A 23273-nucleotide genomic window follows, 5' to 3' on the forward strand; every position below is an offset into this window, starting at 1 on the left:
GATTTTTTGATAATTCCTTCACGTGATGGACAACAGAAATTTCCAACAGACAGTAATAATAATAATAATCCTTTCATTTGATATAGCGCTTTTCGGGTCGGGAGGACGTCCCAAAGCACTTCACAGAACACACTGTAAAGTGAATTTACTGTATATTTGTGGGCTAACGCGGCAGCCATTTGCGCACAGCAATGCTGCACAAACAGTCGTAGATAGAAAATGACCAATTTATTATTGTTTTGATTTCTGGAGGGATTATTATTAGGATCTGTGTGGAGTAAGGAAACTTGCCCGAGGTTTCGCCCCCTGCCTGGAATTGAACTCAGGTCTTTTTGATTAATATCTTACAAAGCGAGTGCTCTAACCACTGAGCTACGGGACTCCACACACATTGTGTGCCGTTCTTGCTCAGTAGTATCTATCTCACCTCTGGTTTGAGGTTCAAGCCCCATGTTGCGACATGGAATTGTATTGTATTAACTAAATTTCCAATGTAGTGACGCAGGTGCCGTCCTTTGGATGAAACGATCAACTGAGGTCTGGCTGCTTGTTCGGGTGGAGATTAAATAACCAATGGAAATAAACTGTTCCGAATGCAGGGCATGAACCATGAATATTCTGAACCAAAAAGGACAGTTCTTCTGAGCTACAGAGACAGACTGAAATACGTACACTTTATTGCTTTTCAGTATTATTCTTGCGACAATGAGTGAGGAATCTTGTCTCAAACTGGTGACAGATATTCCATTATTTACCCATAGTTTTTTACTCAATATGGACATTTGAACTGTAATTCTAATTACTGGGAACATTCTGATTAAGCCAGGAACATTGTTGAATTAAATAAATATTTGTAAAATTGTGTGAAATAAAGCGCATGTTCCAATCTTGTGTTTTTGTGTCCATAGCTTAGTTTTGTTTTGAGTAATGAACAGTGTGAGTACCACAGCACTGCTGTCTTGACGGACTTTGACATTGCAATGAGATAAGGAAGCCATCATCCAGCCAAAGGGGGAGTAGTAGATCTTTCTGTCTTTCAAAGTGAAATATCAGCTGTTAAACTGCAAGAGAGGAAACTGGCAGATATTGTTTCGGCAACTTAATTTCATTGTTCTGAAATCGGTAATAATTTTCATTTCGTTCATCTGAATTAATACAGATTATCAAACTAGATATTTTTATGAGCACCACTGAGTTGGTAAAGGTAAGCGCGTTAACAAAATAAGAATGTTTTGTTTTTCTCAGAAAGGCATCAGAACTTCATGGAAACAGTCCACTCCCTTAAAACATTCCAAACAAAACATTTTGAATTTTAAATCAAATAAAGATAAATGTAGATTTTATACAGATAGTTGTTAGGAGGTGGAATTCCCAGCATGAATGTCTGGCTAAGGTAGATCCGTATTCCATATTAAGAGCGTTTGATTAATATCTGGAACAGAAAGAAACAACGTTGAGGGGTAAAGAGCTGGAGAATGGGGTGAAACTGTCAGCATCCAATATTGAAAAAAGCCTTTCGAAAAAGCACGATTGTCAATGTTTTAAATGGTTTGATCATAGCCACCGAGTGATCATAGTCAGCACATATCCCCAGGTGATCATAGCCACCACGTACCGGCTGATCATGCCCAGGTCCTTACTTTTAAAGTCGTCCGCGATCTAGTCCCACCTGACCAGTGCAATCTACCCTCACCCTACGAACTGATCCGCTTTCATCTTTTGCCTGGTTAATGTCCCCGCCCTGTCTTGCCTACCCACCATTGGAAATTGGGCTTTCAGTCTATCTGCCCCCACTTTCTGTAACTCCATCCCAGGTCCTTGCCTACACACTTGTTTCCTGCCTTTCAGGTCCAACTCAAAAACTTACTCTTTGACTGTCAACCTTTCTCTCCACCATTAAAAAAGCCCAAGCATCAGTCCGATACAAACCCTTGAACATTCAGCGAATTGGGACGTGCTCCCAACAGGAAAGATGCTGTATACAGGCAATCTCTCAATGTTATCTTGTTACTGAACCAGGTGGGTACATGGTGTTCCACAGTGCTGATGAAGGATAACTTCACCTGACTCATTGACAGGACGAGAGAAGACCAGTCGCTGCTTTTGACAGCAATTGGAACAATCGGATATTAACTGTAAATAAACTCCCTGCTGCTTCAATAAAACTAAACTGTTAATTATCAGATATCGAACTCCGAGATAATGTATCTCAGAAACAGTTCGTAATGCATTAAATAAACCTTTCTATAGCGATGTGCATGTACAGAAATATAATGCTGCCAATTAGTCTATATTGTCTTCTTCACTCTGGAGGATGTTCAACTTGAGTCCAGTCAGTGAGCATCACATATACAGCTTTTCCACTTTCCAATCAACCTCGTTGCAACAATACAATCCGCCGTCTTCCTCTTGATTTTCACCCAACGGATACCATCCAGCAAAACATTCCTTCCCTGCTGGAGCACATCAGCAAGAACAGGAGATAACGGAGCTCTGCATGAATAAAAACCCAGCCCATAAGTCATCTCCTATCACTATTAGACGATCTCCTTGTTTTTTTTTCCATTTATCGTGCAAAACATCTGCTTTTACCTTCATTCTTCTCAGAAACATATCCAACCAAGCAAAGCAAGTGTAACAAGCATCAATCAAGGACACTTCACTAAATTGTCAATAAACTCTCCCGGGAAAGCAAAGACACATGAAGGCCATTAGTTGCAGAAACAAGTGTCTGGTTCACGTCAAATGGTTTACAGATTTAGTAACAGACATTCTTCTAAACAAAGCTATAAAAGTTAGATTAGCTATATTACATGTAAAATACACACAAAACCGCATAGTAATCAGTTCGACAGAATAAAAAGGGTTAAAATATTAAAATGATTACAACTCTATTTAATTTGAGCAAAGCTTATCAAAAGCACATATATATTACTATCATGTATCATTGAAATGCCAAGAACAGCTGACGAGGAAGCTTCACTTTGAGAGCGCGCACATTCCAATATATATGTTGAGAGTTCTGCGTAAATTAGACACTACAATCACACACAAATTCACAATAACTACACTTAACAATATATTACATGACCCATTTTGTGACATTCTCTGCGTTCGAGAGGCTCTATACCAAAGATAAAAATACCATCTGCTTATTATGTATGTGAAACACTCAGTGTGGAATGGATCATTTTAAACAAGTAAGAGGAAGCTAGATATATAAACGAAACCGAGCGGAATTGGACAGGGCAATGTCTCCCAGTGTAGTTTTCCGTGTACATCACCTTGAATCATGTTCTTGATGTGAAATGTGCTTTGTAAGTACATATTATTTGGTATTGTAAGTTTCCTTCATTTCCACTTGACATCTCAATCCCTTACTCCCCAAGTCAAAGTACATCTCCCTCTGACATCTTTTGATGGGCTAATGTATGGTCAAATATAGGGAGTTGTACCAACTTCATCCACTGCAAAGCAATTTAGTGAAACATGTTTGTTCGCCTTCAAAATAAATCACATGATTCTATGTTTTCACCAATTTGATGGCTGATTCTGGGTCATTGTACAAAGGTTATCTCTCTCGTTCATCCCCAAGTTACCCAGACTTGGAACAGTATATTATGAAAAGTGCTTTGAGACGTTTTCCTGATGTGACAACTGCAACATCAAATGTGGGAAATGTTACTGTTACTACAATTTTCAGGTGCACTTAGCCATTCAGTGCTCAAGGAGTCCAATTTAGCTCCTACATGAGGGTAAATGAGTTTAAAAGAGAACTTGGGAAGTGAGTGGATCAAGGTGTCGGAGGCAAATGCAAAGTCAGAAAATTAAAACATGAGTAAGAGAAAGGTACGGTGCTCTGAGAGGAAGGACAAGCTGGAGACGAGCTGAATTCTGAGAGCTTCGAGGAGATCAATTGTGAGGTCAAGTCGTTTCTTCAATAATCCTTTTCTGACTGCTGTCCTTTTTTATTGTTCGGAATTGAACCACGAGCAGAACAATAATTACCAGAGACAATGCAATCACCAAGATGAGGCGGGCAAGGTTCGCAATTCCCTGAGTATTCAAGGAACCTGTGAGAAAGACACAGATACAACACTGGTCAGAGAGTAAATTATGATTATTCTAGTGACAGAAGTTCATTTTGTCAGCCGAATATCTCTATAGCGCGGTGATGCGCTTTCTACTGTGGACAGTAGAAATGAATGCACTTCAATAGAGCAGCACAGGTCCCATAGACACCACCTGTGCTCCATAGTTCTGTGGTTGTACCTATGCAATTGACACATGGATATTTGGCTCTGGTTGGAATTAGCGTGGAAAGTTCTCTCCTGATTATCCAATCAAAAAGACTGTTGCAACAACTTCCTGCATTTATATCTTTCCCTTAACACATGATAGTGCCTGGCAAAGGTACGCATGGAAGTATGGTTTGCAAAGTATGGGAGAGGACGACGGATGTGTGAACATAGGAGCCGTTAAAGAGATAATTCAACAAATTAGATTAAAGACAGATAAAGGGAGGTTAAGGGAAGGATTACGGGGAGGAACGAGGAGGACACGGGGCACAATGTCACTATCCCTACCAAGAATCATAGAATAATAGAATGTTTCAGAACAGAATGAGACCTTTCCGCCCATCGTGCCTGTGTCAATGAGATATTTGAAAGAGCTACCAACTTGTCGCAACAACCCGTTCTTAACTCATAGACCTGCATTGCTTTTACTTTTTAAGTGACTACCAACTTCCATTTTGAAAGCTGATGTCGAAACTGTTTCCACCACCATTTAAGCAGTGCAGTCCTACCAACTCTCTGGATCAAAAAATATTTTCCTCATCTCACCTCTGCTTCTTTTGTAAATTATGTTAAATCTCTGCTCTAAGGAGAACAATCCCAGCTTGTCCAGTCTCTCCAAATAATTAAGTCCTTTATCCCTGGTACCGACCTGGAAAAGATCATCAGCTCCCTCTACAAGGCTACAATCCTCTAGTATCCCTTCTAACGTGTGATGCCTAGAATTGGAGACAATACTCCACCTAAGACCTAACCAGCGATTTCTAAAAGTTCAACAGAAGCTCCTTATTTTGTACTTTTTGCCCCAATGTATTAAGCCTAGCATACTGTATCCTTCTTAGTAACAATTTCGCCAACCTGTCCCGCCACCTACAAAGATTTGCATACGTGCACCCCAGGTCTCTCTGCGAAAGCAAACTCTTTAAAACAGCAACAATTATTGTAATTTCCCTCGACTCATTCCTCTACTGAAGATGTTCAAGTCACACTGGTTTGCAACAGCTTCTACCATGTGTCTGCCCATTTCACCAGCCTGGCTGTATCCAACTGCATTCTGCTGCCATCTTCCTCGCTTTTTGCTACGTTTCCAGACTTTGTGTCATCTGCAAACTTTAATATGTTACTCCTATAGGCAAGTCTAGGTCATTACTCCACACGCCAAATAATAATCCCTCCAAAACAAAACAATAATAAATGGGTCATTTTGATTCCACGACAGATTGTGGAACAATGCGGTGTGCAAATGCCTGCCACGTTTCGCCCACAACTATACAGTCAACTCACTTTACAGTCTATCTTGCGAAGCGCATTGAGACGTCGAGAAGACGTGAAGAGCGCTATATCAAATGCAAGGATTTTTATTATTATTAACGGATATTAAAAAGAACAGTAGAACTAACACCGAACCATGGGAGGTACCACTTTATACATTGTTCCAGCCTGAAAAGCAGTTGTTGACTAACACCTTCTGCTTTCTGTCTCCAACCAAAGTTAGACCCATGTTTCCTTACTGTTCCTTTAAACTCATGCCCTTCAGTCTCGCTAATGAGTCTGTATTTTGGCACCTTATCAAACGCATTTTGAAAGTCTACGTACACAGTATTAAATGCATTAACTTCTTCAACCAACACTTGAAGGAACAACTAACTCTAAGTATCGTATTTATAGAGCGTAATATTGAATAGGGTTGAGGGGTGCGGTAAACGGTTGCGGGAGAAGTGGATTGGGAATATCAGAAACGAATGCACCCTGATTGGACTCTATTCTGGTTCATGACCAGTCACTACAGGCAGGGAATATTCCATTCAGATTCTGTTACCGCTACAGCCGAAGCCCTAACTAACGCGAAGGGTGGTCCTAGCTGCAAAAGCAGCGGAATCGCTTGCCTAACAGCGTCCTCCCTCCATTACAAGCCATGTGGGTTTAACTGGAAACCCTCGAGCATTTAACTCAACGCAAATTCTGGAGTTTCGCTCTCATCGACCAACATGCAAAACGATTCAGGATTGAGCAGAAGTATTCCATCCTCCAGTTACAAGAGGGGAAGCTGGGGGAGAGAGGGTAGCAAGTGGTGAAGAGGAGAAGGAGAGCGAGGGGGAGGGGGAAAGTGGGAAAGAGAGGAGATCGAGTGGAAGCGGGTGGATTATGGGCGAAGGAGAGTGGATGCCGGAGGGAGCGACTGTTTGAAGGGGAGAGAAGGAAGTGAGATTGGAGGGGGAGAGTTGCGGGACAGGGGAGGGGGAGATGGCGAGAGTGATGCAGACAGGGCGATCGGGGCAGGGTTGACAGGGGGAGAGGTAGTTGGGCTGGAGATGGGGAAAGGGGCGAGAGAATGTGGAGATAGTGTTGCAGATGGAGGGAGAAAGGGCGGAAAGGGGCAACGGGGAGAAAGGAGAAATGTGGAGAGGTGTGGAGCATGGAGAGTATATTGGTAGATAGTGGGGTAGAGAGTGGGTGAGAGATGCACGGGCGGCGAGAGATGTTGAAGTGGGGAGACGGATGCAAATGGTGGGCGAGAATGTGAGAAAAAGGCGTGGGAGAGGGGAGAAAGACGGGGAGAGAGGTGGGGAGTTGGAATGGGTAAGAGTGAGAGACAGGGAGGGAAAGATGGTAGAGAGTGTTAGAGGGCAGAGAGCTGGAGAGAGACGTGGGAGGCAGGGGGGCGAGAGGTGGAGAGGGGAGAAGAGAGAACGGAGAGAGAAGGAGTGGGAGAGGAGTGAGAGAGCGTAGAAAGTGGGGAAAGTGGATGATAAAGGGTGAGAGAATTGGTGAGATGGGGAAAGTGGTGGGGAGGGCGAGACGAGGAAAATGAGAGATGATGGAGGAGAAGGGGGAGTGCGTGGGAGAGAAGGGAGAAAAAGGGGAGGTGGAAGACTTGGAAAGGGGGAGAGCGAAGCAAGAGACAAGATGGGCGAGAGAGGGGGAGAGTGTTGAAGAGCGTCCGGGAAATGGAGAGAGGGGCGGAACAGGGTGGGAGAGAGGAGACACGTGGGGAAAGGGTGACAGGAGCGATAGAGTGAGCGGAAAAATGGGGCAATGGGGGAGAGGGGCCAAGCGTGAGACGTGTGGGAGTTTAGAGTTTAGAAGCTGTGCAAAGAGGAGTGAGAGAGGGGCAGCGAGTGGGGAATAGAGATGATGAGCAAGAGAGAGATGGGGGTAGAAATGGTGGGAGGTGTGATAGATGGCTATAGTTGGATTAGTATTAGATTACGGAGGAGTGAAGTGTGAGAGGGGGGAGAGATTGTGGGAGAGTGGGGGAGAGAGGGGGAAAGAGTGTGCGAGAGAGGCGGGCAGAGAGGGGGAGAAAAGGAGAAGAGGGCAGGAGAGTGGGAGAGAGTAAGTAAGGCGGAGAAAGAGGAAGAAAGGGGGGAGGGATTGGAGAGAGGGAGAGAGTTGGACGAGAGGTGGAAAGAGGTGGGTAGAGGAAGGGGAGAGATGAGAGCGTGAAGAGGTGTGAGTGAGGGCGAGAGGGATGAGTACGTGAGAGAAACGTGCAGAAAGATCGAGAGAAGGGGGAGAGTGGGAGAGGAGGGACAGATGTGGAAAGCGGCGTGGAGAAGGGAAAGCGGGATTGAGATGAGTGATGTGGAGACAGTGTAGGAGAGAAGGACAGAATGAGGGGAGAGATGGGGCGGGAAAGAGGTGGAGAGAAATGATGTGAGGAGAGGCGGAGAAAGGTGGGTGAGGGGAGAGACGGGGTTTAGGTGGTGGTGGTGAGGGAGAGATTGAAAGGGAAGAGCAAGGGTGAGAGAAAGGAAGAGATGATTTGGGGGCAGTATACAGGTGATAGAGAGTCCGTGCCTTGCGGTCATCTCTCGGGAGTTCGTGTTTGGAAACTATGTTATCGTGGGGATGGGTTCCCGCTCTGGTCAAAGTCTCCAGCCAACACCAGGAGATAGCATGGGAATATGATGGATGGTTGTAAACAGTGGTTAAATAATGATTATAACAGGAGATGCTGTAAATGGTCAAAGACAAACACGTTATTGTGTGAGATTTTACTCAGCTCTTACCAGACACAGAGATTCCCAATCGCTCGCTCTCTGGTGATGTGAACTCTCGGCCATCTATATGTGCAGTATATTTACACCAGAAATTTCCTGCACTGATCTCGGATACGATGAAAATTGCTGTCTTGTTATGTTCCGGAGCTGGTTGTGATGTGATAAACGCGCCATCGCTATACAAAGAGAAATTGCAGCCAGGATAATTCCCAGAACATGAATTTCAGCACTTTCCCCTCGCACAATCACCTGGGCGTCTGACATCATGGAAATGTTGGGCTTCTGGAGATGATCTGGAATTTAAATACAGTAAAGATGATTTTACAAACCTCGAGTAGTCTCATGAACACTGAGAGCTCAGGGTTTGCTTGAGTTATGGGTCTGTGTAAGCGTGGAGTCAGTGTGATCTCTGGGTCAATGTGATTACACTGACTCAATCCCTCAAATAAAATGGATCATTCGCTTCACGGCTGTTTGACGACCTGCGCTGTGATCAAATAATTATTGTCCGTGGTTGTATTAATCTCTTCCCGACAGGGATTTTCACATCTAGCGCCTTCGGACGTCTTGCTGACATTAGCCGCGATGGCCACTGGTTGTTGGTGTAATGCTGTGGGTCAAGTCGTTGTGTTCATACTATCCCCCGCTTCCCAGCTGCTCCATCTATTCTTAGCCCCTACCACTGAGCTCAGAACCTCCCACTGTGCTCACCTTCCCTTGCTCATCACCCTCACCTGTATGCTCACATTCACACCACTGTGTTCACGCACCTGTGCTTACCCAACCACTGTGCTCACATTCACTCCCCTGTTCTTACCAACTCCCTATACTCATACCCCTGTAATTACCGCTCTGTCCTCACAGTTACCACCTGTACTCACATTCGCAACCCTGTGTGCACGCAACTGTGCTGACCCACCCATGTGCTCACACTTGTTAACCTGTGCTTTGTACCGTATTCACATCCAGATTTGAACTCACACAAACCCTCTGTGTTCACTGCCGATGTGCTCAGCCCCTCTGCCCAGTCGGGCCGCACACTCTCTGTGATAACTCCCGCCCACCCTGTTGTGTCAATGCAAGTTGTTGTTATGTCCTGTACCTGAGCAAAATATTCCACCGGCCTCTCTGTGTCCGCAGTCAGGCCGACCAACCACAGGCCCCGATCCTTCGCCAAAGCGACCGCCACCTGAGGCTGATACAGCAAATCCACATTCTAGATATGTACAAATATCTTCTGCAATCTTCATGTCCAGTGTCTCGCCACAAACTGTGCCCCAAGTGTCATTGGTGTACAGTTCTACTCTCCCCACACAGCGACTGCTTCCATTCACCAGTCTGGGTGGTTTACCTCCTACCAATTACATACAACACATTATATACAGCCAAAACTTCAATCATATACAATATACTATTACAATCTGTACTATCACAAACTGCGAAAGATTAACATTGGGTTAGCAGAGGATGTGTGACACACGGTTAGCAGAGGACGCGTGACACTTGGTTAGCAGATGATCTGTGACACTGGGTTAGCAGAAGAGGTGTGGCTAGTTGTTAGGAAGGAGGAGTGACATTAGATTAGGAGAGGAGATTTGCTCACCCACCATGTGCTCCCAACCTTGTGCTCACCTCCCAGGTGTTCAACCCTCCTGTGGTCACAACCCTGTTTTCACTCGCCATGTGCTCCCGCTATGAGCACCAACACCTGTGTACATCCCCTCCTTCTACTCACACACTCCTTATTCTCACCCGACCTCCTGTGATAACAACTCCGAAATCTCCCCTCGCTTGCTGATACCCCACTTCTGCTCATTCCACCCCTGTGCTTACTCAAACATTCTGCTGACTTCCCTATGTCGATCCAACCTTTTCCTCTCCCTCTTGTACTAACACCCGCTTTTGCTGACCACCTGTGCTCAGCCCCTTTACTTGTGTTCATTCCGCCCCATGCGCTAATCACCTCTCCCTGTGTTCAACCCTTTGTGCTCAGCATCCTATGCTCATGAAGCTGTATTGACACATCTTGTGTTCATCCACCGTTGCTCACACCAATGTGTTTTCGTCACTGTGCTTAATCCCTTGTTCTCAACCACCTTGCACACCACACCTAACGCTCACACCAATCTGCTCTAAATCACTGCTCTCCTTCCAATGCGCTAACACTGTTGTGTTCATCCCCACTGTTCTCACCCACCACTTGCTCTCTCCACCCTTTGCTCACAACCCCATGTTAACAACACTGTGCTCCCACTGCTCTCTCCACCCCTGTCCACTCTTCCCCTTTGTGCTCAGAGAACCTGTGCTCACCAAACTGTGCACACCTATCGCTGTGCTAACACCTCCTTATGCTCAACCCCCTCTGCTTATATAACCACTGTGCTAGGAAAGGAAGAGTGACATGAGGGATTAACGGTTATGGAGATGAGGCTAGAAGATCAGGCATGATCTTATTGAATGGCTGGCAAGGATCGTGTTGCCCAATAACCTGCACCTAATCCAAATTTCCATATTCCTATGTACCTGCACCAACCCACCCGGTGCTCAAACCGCTGTGCTCAACCACCCTGTGGTCACCTCTCTGTGTTCGCACACCATTGCTCTCACCGTTCACTGTGCTCACCACCAATGTTCTCATCACCACTTTTGCAATCACCACTGTGCTCACTCTCTTGTTCTCAAATGCACGGTGCTCACGTATCCCCGTGCTCAACGCACCCTGAGATCGTAAAACTATTTTCATCTCCATGGGCTCCCCATGTGCTAAAGATTTCCGTGATCTCCCACACCTTGTGTTCTCAAACCCCATGTGCTCAACCTACCCCCCACCCTTGAATCAAGCCCCTGTGCTAACTCAACCGCTGTGCTCATCTTGTGCTTAAATCCCCCTTGAGCTCCCAGTACATTATCCAACCCCGGCGCTCAGCCGCTCCCCATGTGCTCAGTCCCGCCCCAATCTGCCGAGCCCCTCCCATTTTGCTCATCCCCTTCCCCTGTAATCATTGGCACTCTGTGTGCTCAGCTCCTCCCCCTGTACTCAGCGCTTTGTGCCATCCTACCGCACACCAACCCTCTGTTCACCCATAACGTGTTCACGCCCAAACCCTGTTCTGACACTGAGCATCCTGTGCTCATTCCCTTGCTCACATTCTCCCATTGCATATAAATTCACTGCCCTGTGCGTAGACAAATGTACTTATCCACACTTGGGCTCACACACGCTCGCTTGTGCTTACTTCCCTGTTCTCACACCTATACAATTTACTCACACTCATCCCACTGTGTTTATTCCCACTGTGCTCACTCTCACTCAATGTGGTCAAAGGCACGAGCTAACAATCACTCTGGTGTTCTCACCCACCTGTGTTCAAACTCGCACCCCGTGCCAGAACCCATGTGCTCACACATTCTTGGGATGACAATCAACACCTGAGATGAGCAACCTTTATTCACATTCACTAATTGTACTCACATGCACCTTTCTGTTCTCAAACACACTCCTGACTTTAACTACTAATTGCGAGTCCATCCATGCTCACGCCCATCGAAGGCTCAGACCTAGCCCACTAAGCGCATGCTCACCTGCCCTCTGCTGGCTCCACTGTCCTAATAATCAGCCACCTCTTTTACAGATCAAATCCTTGTGCTCAAATTCACTCTACTGGGCTCACGACACCAACCAGCCCAACCCCCTTGCCCGACGCTATCTGAATGCATTCAATTATTATGGATTGTACCTGAACAGAATACGCCACCATCCTGTCCGTGTCCGCAGTCAGGCCGACCAATCACAGGCCCCAATCCTTCTCCAAAGCGAGCGCTACCTGAGGCTGACAGAGCAAATCCACATCCCAAGTATTTACAAATATCTTCTGCAATCTTCATGTTCAAGTTCTCGCCGCAAAGTGTCCCCCAAGTGTCCTTTGTATGCAGCTCTACTCTCCCCGCACATCGGCTGCTTCCATTGACCAGTCTGGGGGGATTGCCTCCTGCCCATTACATACAATACATTACGTTCAGCCACAACTTCAAACATATACATAATTAACACAATCTGTACCATCACAAACTACAGACATGTGACATTGGGTTGGAAGTGTAGGATTGACAATGGGTTAGGAGAGAAGGTTTGAGACTGGCATAGCAAAGAAGTTGTGACCCTGGGATAGCCAAGGTGTGTCCAGCTTACTGTGCTCAAAAGTATCCAATTTATTCATACTCAACATACTGTGTTCACTCCCCATGTGCTCAAACCATTTGGCCTATAATAACCCCTACGCTCAACGTCATATCGTCACAATAATACGCTTGTGCTCACACTCACAATATGTGCCAAACCCATATTCTCAACCAATACTGTGACCACCATCATCCCATGCGCAGAGCAACATATGTTCACCCTCAGCCCATATACACGCATTCACTCTACCGTGTTCACAAATAAAGCAGTGCAACGTCCCTAGAGATAACCAATCTGTCCTCAATTGAATCCCTGATTCTCACCTAATAAGATGTTTTCATGCATACCTGCCCTATGCTCAACCCAAGGTTCTCACAGCTACCACGCTTGCAAACACTCATCATCTCTTAATCACACTCATTACCCTGCATTCCTCCGCAGCACTCGCCCTCCACCACTACCCACCTCCACACCCCCACCTCCACCACATGGTGCTGTGTGAATGCTCGTTGTTGTTGAGGTCTGTACCTGAACAGATTATGCCACCATCCTTTCCGTGTCCACAGTCAGGCCGACCAATCACAGGCCCCAAGCCTTCTCCAAATCGAGCGTCACCTGATGCTGATACTGCAGATCCACATCCTAGATATCTACAAATGTCACCTGCAATCTTCATGTTGAGAGTCTCGCCACAAACTGTCCCCCAAGACTCCTTGGTGTACAGCTCTACTCTCCCCACACAATGGCTGCTTCCATTCACCAGTCTAGGGGATTACCTCCTGCAAATTACATACAATACTTTATCCACAACTGTACCTTCAAAAATATATACAATTAAAACAATCTATACCATCACAAACTGCGGCCGTGTGTTATCACTGGGTTCGCAGCGGGGGGGGGGGGGGGGGGGGGGGGTGATTCTGTGCTAGTAGAGGGTGTGTGACGCTGGATTAGCAGAGTAGGCATGATGTTGGATTAAGGGAGGAGCTGTGAAACTGTGTTCGGAGAGGAGGTGTAACGCTGGGATAGAAGAGTAGGTGTGACACTGGTTTATCAGAGAATGTGTGACACTGCTTGAGGGGAAAAAGTGTAACACCGGATTAGGAGAGGTGGAGTGACACTGGGATAGCAGGTCAGGTGTGACAGTGGGTTACCGGGAGGTGTGCTCACCTCCCTGTGTTCAACAATTTGCTCATACATCTCCCGTGCTCAAGCCCCTGTGCTCACCACACTTTTCTAATCCCAACGCTACTCAGCCCCCTGTACTTTTCCACCCTGTGCTCACTCGACCACCACCCACCACTTTGCTGAAACCTCCTTGTGCATACCCCTGTGCTTACCCTCCTATGCTCAACCCCACCTGTGCTCACCCACTATGCTTCCTTCCCGGTGCAACACCCTGTGCTCTCCCGCCATATGATTACACACCCGCTGGATTCACCACTCCTCAGCTGACTCCCTTGTTCACCCATCCGTTCTCTAAAACCCACCAGGTTCACCCCCGGATTCACCAACTCTGTTCACGCCCCCATGTTTTTCAGCCCCTTCCGTGAACAACCACTGCATTGTGCACACCTCCCCCATGCTTAACACCCCCCTACTCCCACCTCCCTCTTTGCTCGCGTGATCCTCTTCTTACCCCGTACTTACTCTCCAGTGCTCACACGCGTCTTTGCTCCCCCATTGTGTACTCTCTCACCTGTACTAACACTCTTCCTGTGCTCAACCACCTGTGTTCCACCACTCTGCTCAATTTCGTGCGCTGTCGATGCACACGTTCCTTTATCATCCAAGTGTGTTAACCCTCGATTGATCTCACATCACCTTTGCTCACTCAGCGCCATTTGCTCACCCGCGCCTTCTGCTCAACCACGCAACCCTGTGCTCACTCCCACAATGTGGTCATCTCTTGTATCACCACTACGCTGTGCTTACCATCGCCTTCCTGTGCTCATTCCCAATGTCACACGTTTCACAGTGCTCAGTTTCCCTTTGCTCATTCCCAAGCGTGATTACCCCGCTCTGCTGACACAACCTGCTCACGACCCTGAGCTACCATCCCAGCCACCCGTGCTCACCCCACTATGCTCAATCCACAGTACTCACCGCCCCTGACACCAATTACCTGTGCTCTCCCACAACCTGTGCTCCCGCACTGTACTCACGTTTCCCACCTACTCCCCCACAATGTGATCTGCTATCCTTGTGCTTTCCCACTGTGCTCATCCTCCCCAGTTTAATCAGCCCCTCCTGTGCTTCCACTGTACTTTTCACCCATGCTTGACTACATAGCTCTCGCCCACCTTGCTCACCCCTCCGTTTTTTTCACCCCGTGCCTGGGCTCACCTCTCTCCGTGTGCTACCTCCAGCTTACTTTTCCGTGCTCAACCCTCCATCTGTGCTCCCCCCATTTGTGCTCACCAACACTCTGTTCTGCTCCACACTTGCCCTCGCCCCATTTCCTCTCTCCCACGATGCTCAACGCGGCGCCCAAGAGATCACCCACATTTGCTCATGGCCCCTGTTTCAGCCCTTGTACTCAACTCATTCCACTCCGTTGCTCAACCCGCACTGTACCAACCGCTCCTTCCCAGGGCTCAACTCTGACTCTATGTGCACCATTCCCTTCAACCCTCCCATGCGCTCACACCCCGGGAACCCTCTGTGCGCAAATCAGCTCTACTCAACTACCCTGTTCTCACCACCCTCTACAAAAAGCCCACAACCCATGCTCAAAACCGACCCATGTTCTCACCCCTTTTTGCTCACTGAGCCCTGTGAACAGCCCATTTACTCACTCGCCCGTACTCACCACGATTGTGCTCACACCCCCCAGCCGCTAAGCAGTCTCACAACATCCAGTTCTATTCATTTCCATTGCTCATAATCCTGTGCCAGGCTTCCATATGATCCCTGCTGTGCTCAGCCTTGAGATTATCCCACGTTAGTGTAAACAGCCTCCCCATCTACTCGCGTCAACTGTGCACATCTCTCCTGTAGTCTGCCCTTCGGCTCATCAACCTCTGTGCTTATTACTCCCCATTTGCTTCCCCCTGTTCTCACCCAATTTACTACACTCCTGTGCTCAATTTCTGTGCCCCACCCCCGTGCTCTTCACCTACACTCAACAAACCGCACAAGTTCCTCATCCCCTATTACTCTCCCAAGAACACGGCTCTTTGGTGCAACGCTGTGCTCACCCACCCCCGCTATTCACTCCGGTTTAACTCCCTCTTTGATGACCCATTTGCTTCACCCTCCAGACCACCGTTCTCGTCCCTACCCCACGAGGATCAGATGACAATGAGACACATTAATTTACCTGAGCAGATGACACCGACATCAGTAGAGTGGGACCAGCGGTGGTGATCCCAGGTCCATGAGGGACATTCCCGCAGCGCAGACTCGCTCCCTTTGCAGCGGACATCACACGTCACAACGACTCCTGATCCACTCCCAAAGGGAGATCCCATTGAGGCTGAGAGCGCGGCTCCGCAGCCCAACTCCAAACATACCACAGCCGCGGCCTTCATATTCCATGTGTAATACAAATAGCTCTTGCCATAGCCACCCACTGTGCCCCATTGCCCTCTGTGGTAAACCTCCACTCTCCCAGCACACGGGCTGCCGCCATTCACCAGCCTCACGCTCGCATTCTCTGTAAAACATCACACAAATTATTAAGAGGCTATTTCCAGTTTGACTTCCAGTCACCCAGGCTAACACAATATAATGCACACCAACAGAGCGCCTTTCACATTGGGAGAGGGCCTGGGGCTAAAGAACACAAAAACAACAATAGTGCAACAAAAACAACAATAATGGTTTGAGTGACTGCTGGCTAAATACAGTCCACAACCTGGGTGTCAAAATGACACAAACAGTTTATTATATTACAAGCTGTACCTTCTGCAGCTACGTTTGTAAACAAAGGATCAAGATATGTTGGAACCGGATGATGGTGGGGTGAAATGTTCGCGGAGCCTGTACGGGAGTGGATACGGGCTGCAGAGTTAGATCTGGATGATCAGCAGCCTGTGGAGGGAAGAGTTGGCGAGGCGGACAAGAAGTGAGCTTGCATAGATTAGCTTGGATGTAGTTAAGGCGTATACGACGATTTTGACGGACTGCAGTGTGAGACAGTGGTGGAGCCTGGCGACGCTGCGTAGGTGGGGGAAGGCAGAGCGTGCGGTCGCAGATTTGAGGTAGAAAGCATAGTTGAAAGTCAAACAAGGCCCCAAGGTTCCAGAAAGACTTATCAATGTGGAGTGTGCAACCATGTTCAGTGATACTATCAGCCCCCGAGGTAAGGACGCGTTGACAGGAGCCAATCAGGAGAGCCTCGTTCTCGTTGACGTTTAACTGAAGAATGTTTGGGTGGGACCTTGTGCTGGGCACGTGGGAGGGGGTTCTTTCATCACCTCCGGAATGTCGCAAGACTAGGGCACTACCTCACCCCTCACACGGCTGAAACTCTGGTCCACGCCTTCATCACCTCAAGGCTGGAATATGGGAACTCTCTCCTCGCCGGCCTTCCCGGCCCTCCCTCCACACTGCAGGTCATTCAGAACTCTGCAGCTCGTGTACTGTCCCGCACTAGGCTTTGGGACCACATCACTCCCACCCTCGCCCTCGTACGCCTCCACTGGCTCCCCATCCCCCAGAGGATCGAATTCAAGATCCTCATCCTCACCTACAAGTCCATTCACGGCCTCGTTCCCTCCTACACCTCGGATCTACTATCCCCCAACTTACCTGCCCATACCCTCTGTTCCTCTGGCTCCGGTCTGCTCCACATCCCCCGCCCCAACCGCCCGACCATCGGTGTCCGGGCCTTCAGCCCCGAGGCTCTGGAACTCTATCCCCCAGTGCCTTCGCCGCCTCCTCCCTTTCCACCTTCAAGGCCGGTCTCAAGACCTTTCTCTTTGACCATGCCTTCAGCTCCCCTCTCGATTCACTACCCCTTCCTCGCCCCCTCACTTCCCTCCCCTCACCCTGACCATTTCCCCCCAATGCTCGGGTCCTGACCCAACTGTACAGCGCCTTGGGATGTCCTCGCGAGGAGAAAGGCGCTCTGTAAATGGAATCTTGTTGTTGTTCTGTCAAGAAAGCAGTGTTCCGGTAGTGAAGGGTGAGGCAGAGAGGTAGAGCTGAGTATCTTCTGTATAAATGTGGAAGTTGACCCCATGACTGCGGATGATGGATTCAAGAGAGAGTGCATAGATATTTTACAGGAGTTGACCAAGAAAATTGCACTGAGCAACGCTGCACTAGAGAGTCAGTAGGAACCAATTAGTCAATTGGTTGATCTGTTATCGTGGCAAAAAATGATTTTGCTCAATCCATGATGGTTCTTAGGATGCCACTGTGTGCGTTTGGCTACAGCCAGAGGGGTGGGGGTTAGGCATAACAATTCAGCAAACCGCACAACACAACCCCAAGGCACAGCCCCCATCCCCGCACCACGGGAACAACCCCTCCCACAATTCACAGACCCCACAAACCTCTACGGATACAGCTTCCCCCCAACGGCACAGCACCCTGACATCCTGCTCCAGCGAACAAAACATTCCAGCCATACACAGTTCCTAGTCACAGACCCGCAAAGGTACAGACTACCCCAGGGGAAATACATCACGGCAAAGCTCACCACAGGTCACAGTTCTCATTCAGGTAGAGCCCACACAACGCCCAGAACTGACAGATACCCAGGCACAGCCCAGCCCCCAGGCCAAAGCCATATTACAAGGAACAGACACGACCCCAGTGCACATTCCCACCCGGAAAGCATATCCGCACACCTCTCCCCAGTACCCAGGATAAACTCACACGCAGGGCACAGAACCCACCAGCCCACACCCCCACACCGAACACACAAAGAAGAGCCACAGAACCACCTCACATGTGCCAAGCACAAAGCTCCCCACCCAATGCACAGAATAATCCCCACATACAAACCTCAGCCACACGCCCCTCCCCAGTGCCCAGCATACACCACACACGCACTCTGACTCAGCCGACGGCAGGCTAATAACCATTCCCCAAGGAACACGCATTCACCCAGGTAACAGCCTACACTCAAACCGGTACAGCATCTTCCCAGTCGCAGCATAACCACATCCCACCGGTAACGGGGACCTATCACAGCCCCATCACCCGAAGGCATAATCAACAACACCCAGGCACAGACCCGCCCAGTCCCAGACAACACCAGACACAGCAAAGCGAGTGCCCAGCCCCCAAGCAGGCTCAGCCACACCCAAATGCACAACCGATAACAATGCACATTCACTCTTCCTCAGGGTAAAGACCCTCCACCACACCGCAAAGAGTGCTGAAGGCACAGAATCCAGACTCACACATGAAACAACCGTACCCCAGGCAAAGCCCACTTTAGACACAGAACCAACCGGGGAACTGCACCTCCATCAGGACACAATCCCCGCAACATGTCACTCCACCCCACAAGGCCGAGTCCCAACCCAAATGCCCAAACATAACCGCCGGCACAGTCACTGTTCAGTGACTTGGGACGTCCTCCCAACAGGAAAGCTACTGTATATAGTTATTACTGTTGTTATTATCTAGTCGCTGAGACAAGTGTGTTCAATTTAAGTGCTTGATCACATCAACAAAAACAGAAGATGATAAAAATAAGAACACAATAATAATCCTTTCATTTCATATAGCGCATTTCACATCTTCTAGATGTCTCAAAGCGCTTCACAGAATACGACTAACCCTAACCAGGTCATTTCTTATCAACATCCACACCATTTGATTGTTTGTTGGTCCCATTTCTCACTCAAAATATCAAAATATCTGAAGTTACATTCATTCTGCTTTTAAATGTATGCAACCAAGAAAGGGAAGAATAAAAATATCAACCAATGAACCGTCACAAAATTGTCAACAAAACGTCTCCGGAAAACATAGGTGGAAAACGACTGGCTGTTTCATTTCAAAGGCTTACGAGTTTCTTAGCTATCAAAGTTTAAATGTTAGATCACATCTATTATTTGTAAAATACACAGAAAATCTGCATAATAATCCACCAACATATTAAAGAGTGTTAAGATATTAGATTGATGGCAACTACATATTTAATATTAGCAGGACCCTCCTCCAGTTCACAGTAACAAACCCAGAGCAATGCCGACCCCCTCAGGCACAACCCTCATCCAGGTCTCAGCCCATCCATTCCTCAAACCCCAGGCACGTCACCGAGTTCCAGTCACACTCAGGCATAGACCTTCCCCATTGCTCAGCTTCCACCTCCACAGGGAAGGGATCCTCCCCAACCGAGCGAAGCAGCCCACCAGCACCCTCACCAGGCACAGCCCCCGCCCCCCAAGGACACAACCCCCACATAACAACAGCAACAATAAGATTACTGTTGCATCACGCCTTTTACATCGGGAGGACTTCGCAAAGTGCTGGAAAGTGGAAGGCATTTCAAACCTGAGAAGGGGTCAAAAGGGAAGAAGAGAGGCGAGGGTGTGTGATGGCCGATGGCATGGTCATACCCATAGGCCTTGCCCCCAGAGAGCATATACCTCCTTGCCCTAGTCTTCAACTTCTCTCCCCAGGGCACATCCCCTCCCACACCCAAGTCACAATCCTCCCTCACGGCACAGCCACTCTCTTCAGTGCACAGCCACCACTACCCCACCCAAAAATGCTCATCCCCCAGTGCAGAAAACCCTCTCCCCACTGCTCCTCATTCCCGATCACAGACCCTCATGGGCACAGCTCCTCCACCAGTGCATCGCTACTCTGTACAGGGCACAGCCACCTTCCAAGGCACAGACAGTGCCAGGGACGGCCACCACCCCAACACACCAGGCACAGGCCACATGGCCCAGGCACAGCAGACCTGCCTGCAGGGCACATCTCCACCATTCACACGAGTAAATCCGCCCCCCTCCCCAAGTGCATTCCCTCATGCACCGCCCTTCCCAAGATCACAGACACACCACAGATTCCTCCCACCAGGGCAGCGCCGCTCCACAGTGCCAACCAATTTGAGGCACAGCCCCTCCCACATGGCCCTAGGCCTCACTCCAGCCCAGCGCCCTTCAGAGCGCATGACGTTGCAGAATGAAGGGGCAAGGCGTACGGATAGAGGAAGAATCTTCCAGGTTCACCAAGCGTAGTCACCAACGGTGAAACGATGACAAGAGGGACAAGAGGAAGTTTCGAACCAATCTATTAAGCTGCCCTGTGGATTGTGTAAAGGTTTCTCCTCCTGTTCCCTAGATTGAGGTGAGGAGAGGCCGAGTCTCACTCTCAGCAGCTAATTTTCCCACAGCAGCTCCTGACTGTGAGTTTGTGTCACTGACCTGCACATTCCACCGTCTTCCTCTCCAGAATTATCACTGCACAAGACAAAAAAGCGAGACCAAAGCAGGCATTATTAATACAGTAATTCACACGATCGGAATCTGATCAGCCCGATATCTCACACCATAAATATTCGGTCCTTAACTACAGGGTAGCCATTTAAAGTCAGCTTCATAAAGTGCCCCAATGAGGAAATGGGCACGAGCACAGGCGCGACAGGAAGAGAAAAAGCACGGAATGAGATTAGAGTTGGGACGTTCAATGTGCGAGTGAGCACCAGCATAGGCACGACAGTGAGCAAGCGAGCAGTGAAACCGGAATAGCGTACTCCATTTGGTGAGCGAGCATGAGCAAATTTAGCACTCAAACCGTGGTAGAAATCTGGAATTCTCTCTCCTCTCCCTACTCCCTCTATCCTCTTCTCTCCACTGTCTCCACTCTTCTCCTCTGTCCTCTCGTCTCTCTCTCTCTCTCCTATCCTCTCGCCTTTCTCCTCTCTCCCCTCCCCTACACTATCCGATCTCTACTCTCCCCCCTCTCCTCTCCTCTATCCTCTGTTATCTTGAACTGTATCCGTTGAGTAATGGGGAGACTGTGGAGGCCGTTGAGGAGGGTGTTGTTGGGTCGTGGAGCCTGGTGCGGGAGAAAACGCAGACTGCGGTGTTCTGGATCATCTCCAGCCTGTGAAGGGAAAAGTTGGGTAGGCCGTCAAGCAATGAGTTTGCATAGTCGCGCCTTGATGGGATGAATGCATGGATTAGGATCTCGGTTGCCGGCGTTCAGAAACAGAGGCGGAGTCCAGCAGTGTTGCAGACCGGGGGAAAGGCGGTGTGGGTCTTGGCCTAGATGTGTCGTAATGAAGAACAGTTGATGGTCGAACAAGACGCCAGGGATGATTTGTGTTTGCGTTAGAAACAGTACTCACTGAAACATAAATTGAAGAAATATAATGGCTTCATCCTGAGGATGGTGAAGTGCTGCTGAGGGTAAAAGTATTGAAGCTTGTATCTGTGTCGGAAATTGGATGTGAGGGGGGCATCCGTACACTTGGAAACAACACACGGAGGAGATCTCAGGTTTAGCTTTGGCGGCGATCGCTGCACACTGAGCTAAGTGATCCCCAAATACCCACTTCCCTATGACACAAACACTGTGAGACTCACCCTATCAGCAATGACCACAGGAAAAGCAGCACAGCTCATGATGTTTTTACTTGAATTACAATACCCCCTGTCCGTAGTACCTCCGCCCACTGTCAATGTGCATTTGGTGGTAATTGTTAAACCTGTGAGATCTGAGATGGGGATCTGAACTGCGCAGGGCTGCATGGTTTTCATTCGTTAAACGCCAGCAGTTACCTTCAACTCTGGAAAGCATATTTAGGCCAAGCAGAGGGTGCAGAGAACGTTTACCAAGATGATACCAGGTGTGAGGGATTACAGTTATATGGAGACAATGGAGAAGCTGGGACTGTCCTCCTTTGACCAGGGAAGTTTAAGGGGTGATTTAATAGACTTACTGATCAAAATTTTGAAAGGCTTTGATAGAGTAGCTGGGAGAAATCGTTTCCACTGGCGGTTGGGTTGCTAACAGGGGCCAGATATTTCATATATTTTGCAAAAGAACCAGATGGAATACCAGACAACGAGAATTTATTTTACGCAGAAAGTTGTTACGGTATGGATCGCGTTGCCTGAAATGGTGGTGAAAACAGTTCAACAACAAATTTCAAAAGTGAATTGGATAAGTACTTTGAAAGGGAATTGGATGGTGACTCGGGGTGTCGGGGGATTTAAAACCTAACCCTGACCCTAAACCTGATACTAATCTCAACTTCTATATTTTCGGTGGAAATTAACAAAACGGTACAAAATAGAAACAGTCAGAACTAGAAAGAGGAAGAAAAGATGAGAAAGAAGCTGAGCTGTGAGAACGGGTCTCTGTGGTTTTCCTATATGAAAGTATCGCTGTACTTCCCTCATCATATCACCAGACCAGCTCAACAGGCTGTCAAGAGCAAACAAAACCTACTTGCTGTCTGTCATTCGGTCTGCAGGTCTCTCGGTCATTCCCTTTCTTTTCTCAGTCTCTATCTGTTTGACTCACACTGATTGATTCTCACAAACTCAGTCCCTCTCTCTCCATCTCTCTATCAAGCACTGTGTGTCATACAATTACTCCCTCTCTCTTACGCTGTGTCTCTCACCCACACTCTCTCACATTCACAGTCTGATTCTCCACTTGAGGCTCTCAGTTGTGTTGATAAATTCAGATACAGTTTGTACCTTGTTGAGGAAAGATATTAAGGATTCGGCGACACTATTTAGAAAACAGAAGGGAGTTGTTGCATATGTTCATGTCCGTACCAGTTAAATTCAATCTATGTGAAAGGAATAATATTTACGCGGTGTCAAATGGCAACGTCTGAAACACTGTTGCGGCGTTACTTTA

The 23273-nt window shown here is 48.1% G+C and overlaps 1 protein-coding gene across 3 annotated transcripts; it reads right to left on the reverse strand.

Moving 5' to 3' along the window:
• Positions 1–699: 699 nt before the first annotated feature.
• Positions 700–21948, reverse strand: LOC103190510 (deleted in malignant brain tumors 1 protein-like). Of its 3 annotated transcripts, XR_006085912.1 has the most exons (8): positions 21748–21948; positions 20822–20857; positions 15802–16137; positions 13008–13258; positions 12037–12288; positions 9402–9653; positions 8309–8592; positions 700–4073 (listed from the first exon to the last, which is right to left on the reverse strand). XR_006085912.1 is itself a non-coding variant. In XM_042345470.1 (5 exons), exons 1-4 carry the CDS (start codon positions 13153–13155, stop codon positions 8363–8365), a joined length of 882 nt encoding a protein of 293 aa, XP_042201404.1. In that variant the 5' UTR covers positions 13156–13239; the 3' UTR covers positions 700–4073; positions 8309–8362. The 3 variants fall into 3 exon arrangements, 1 of the variants encoding a protein (XP_042201404.1); XR_006085911.1 differs by lacking the exon at positions 21748–21948 and having other exon boundaries at positions 20822–21039; XM_042345470.1 differs by lacking the exons at positions 15802–16137; positions 20822–20857; positions 21748–21948 and having other exon boundaries at positions 13008–13239.
• Between the last annotated feature and the right edge of the window lie 1325 nt (positions 21949–23273).

This window comes from Callorhinchus milii, unplaced genomic scaffold (genome assembly GCF_018977255.1).
Source record: "Callorhinchus milii isolate IMCB2004 unplaced genomic scaffold, IMCB_Cmil_1.0 Scaffold51, whole genome shotgun sequence".
In the NCBI taxonomy this organism is placed as follows: Eukaryota; Metazoa; Chordata; class Chondrichthyes; order Chimaeriformes; family Callorhinchidae; genus Callorhinchus; species Callorhinchus milii.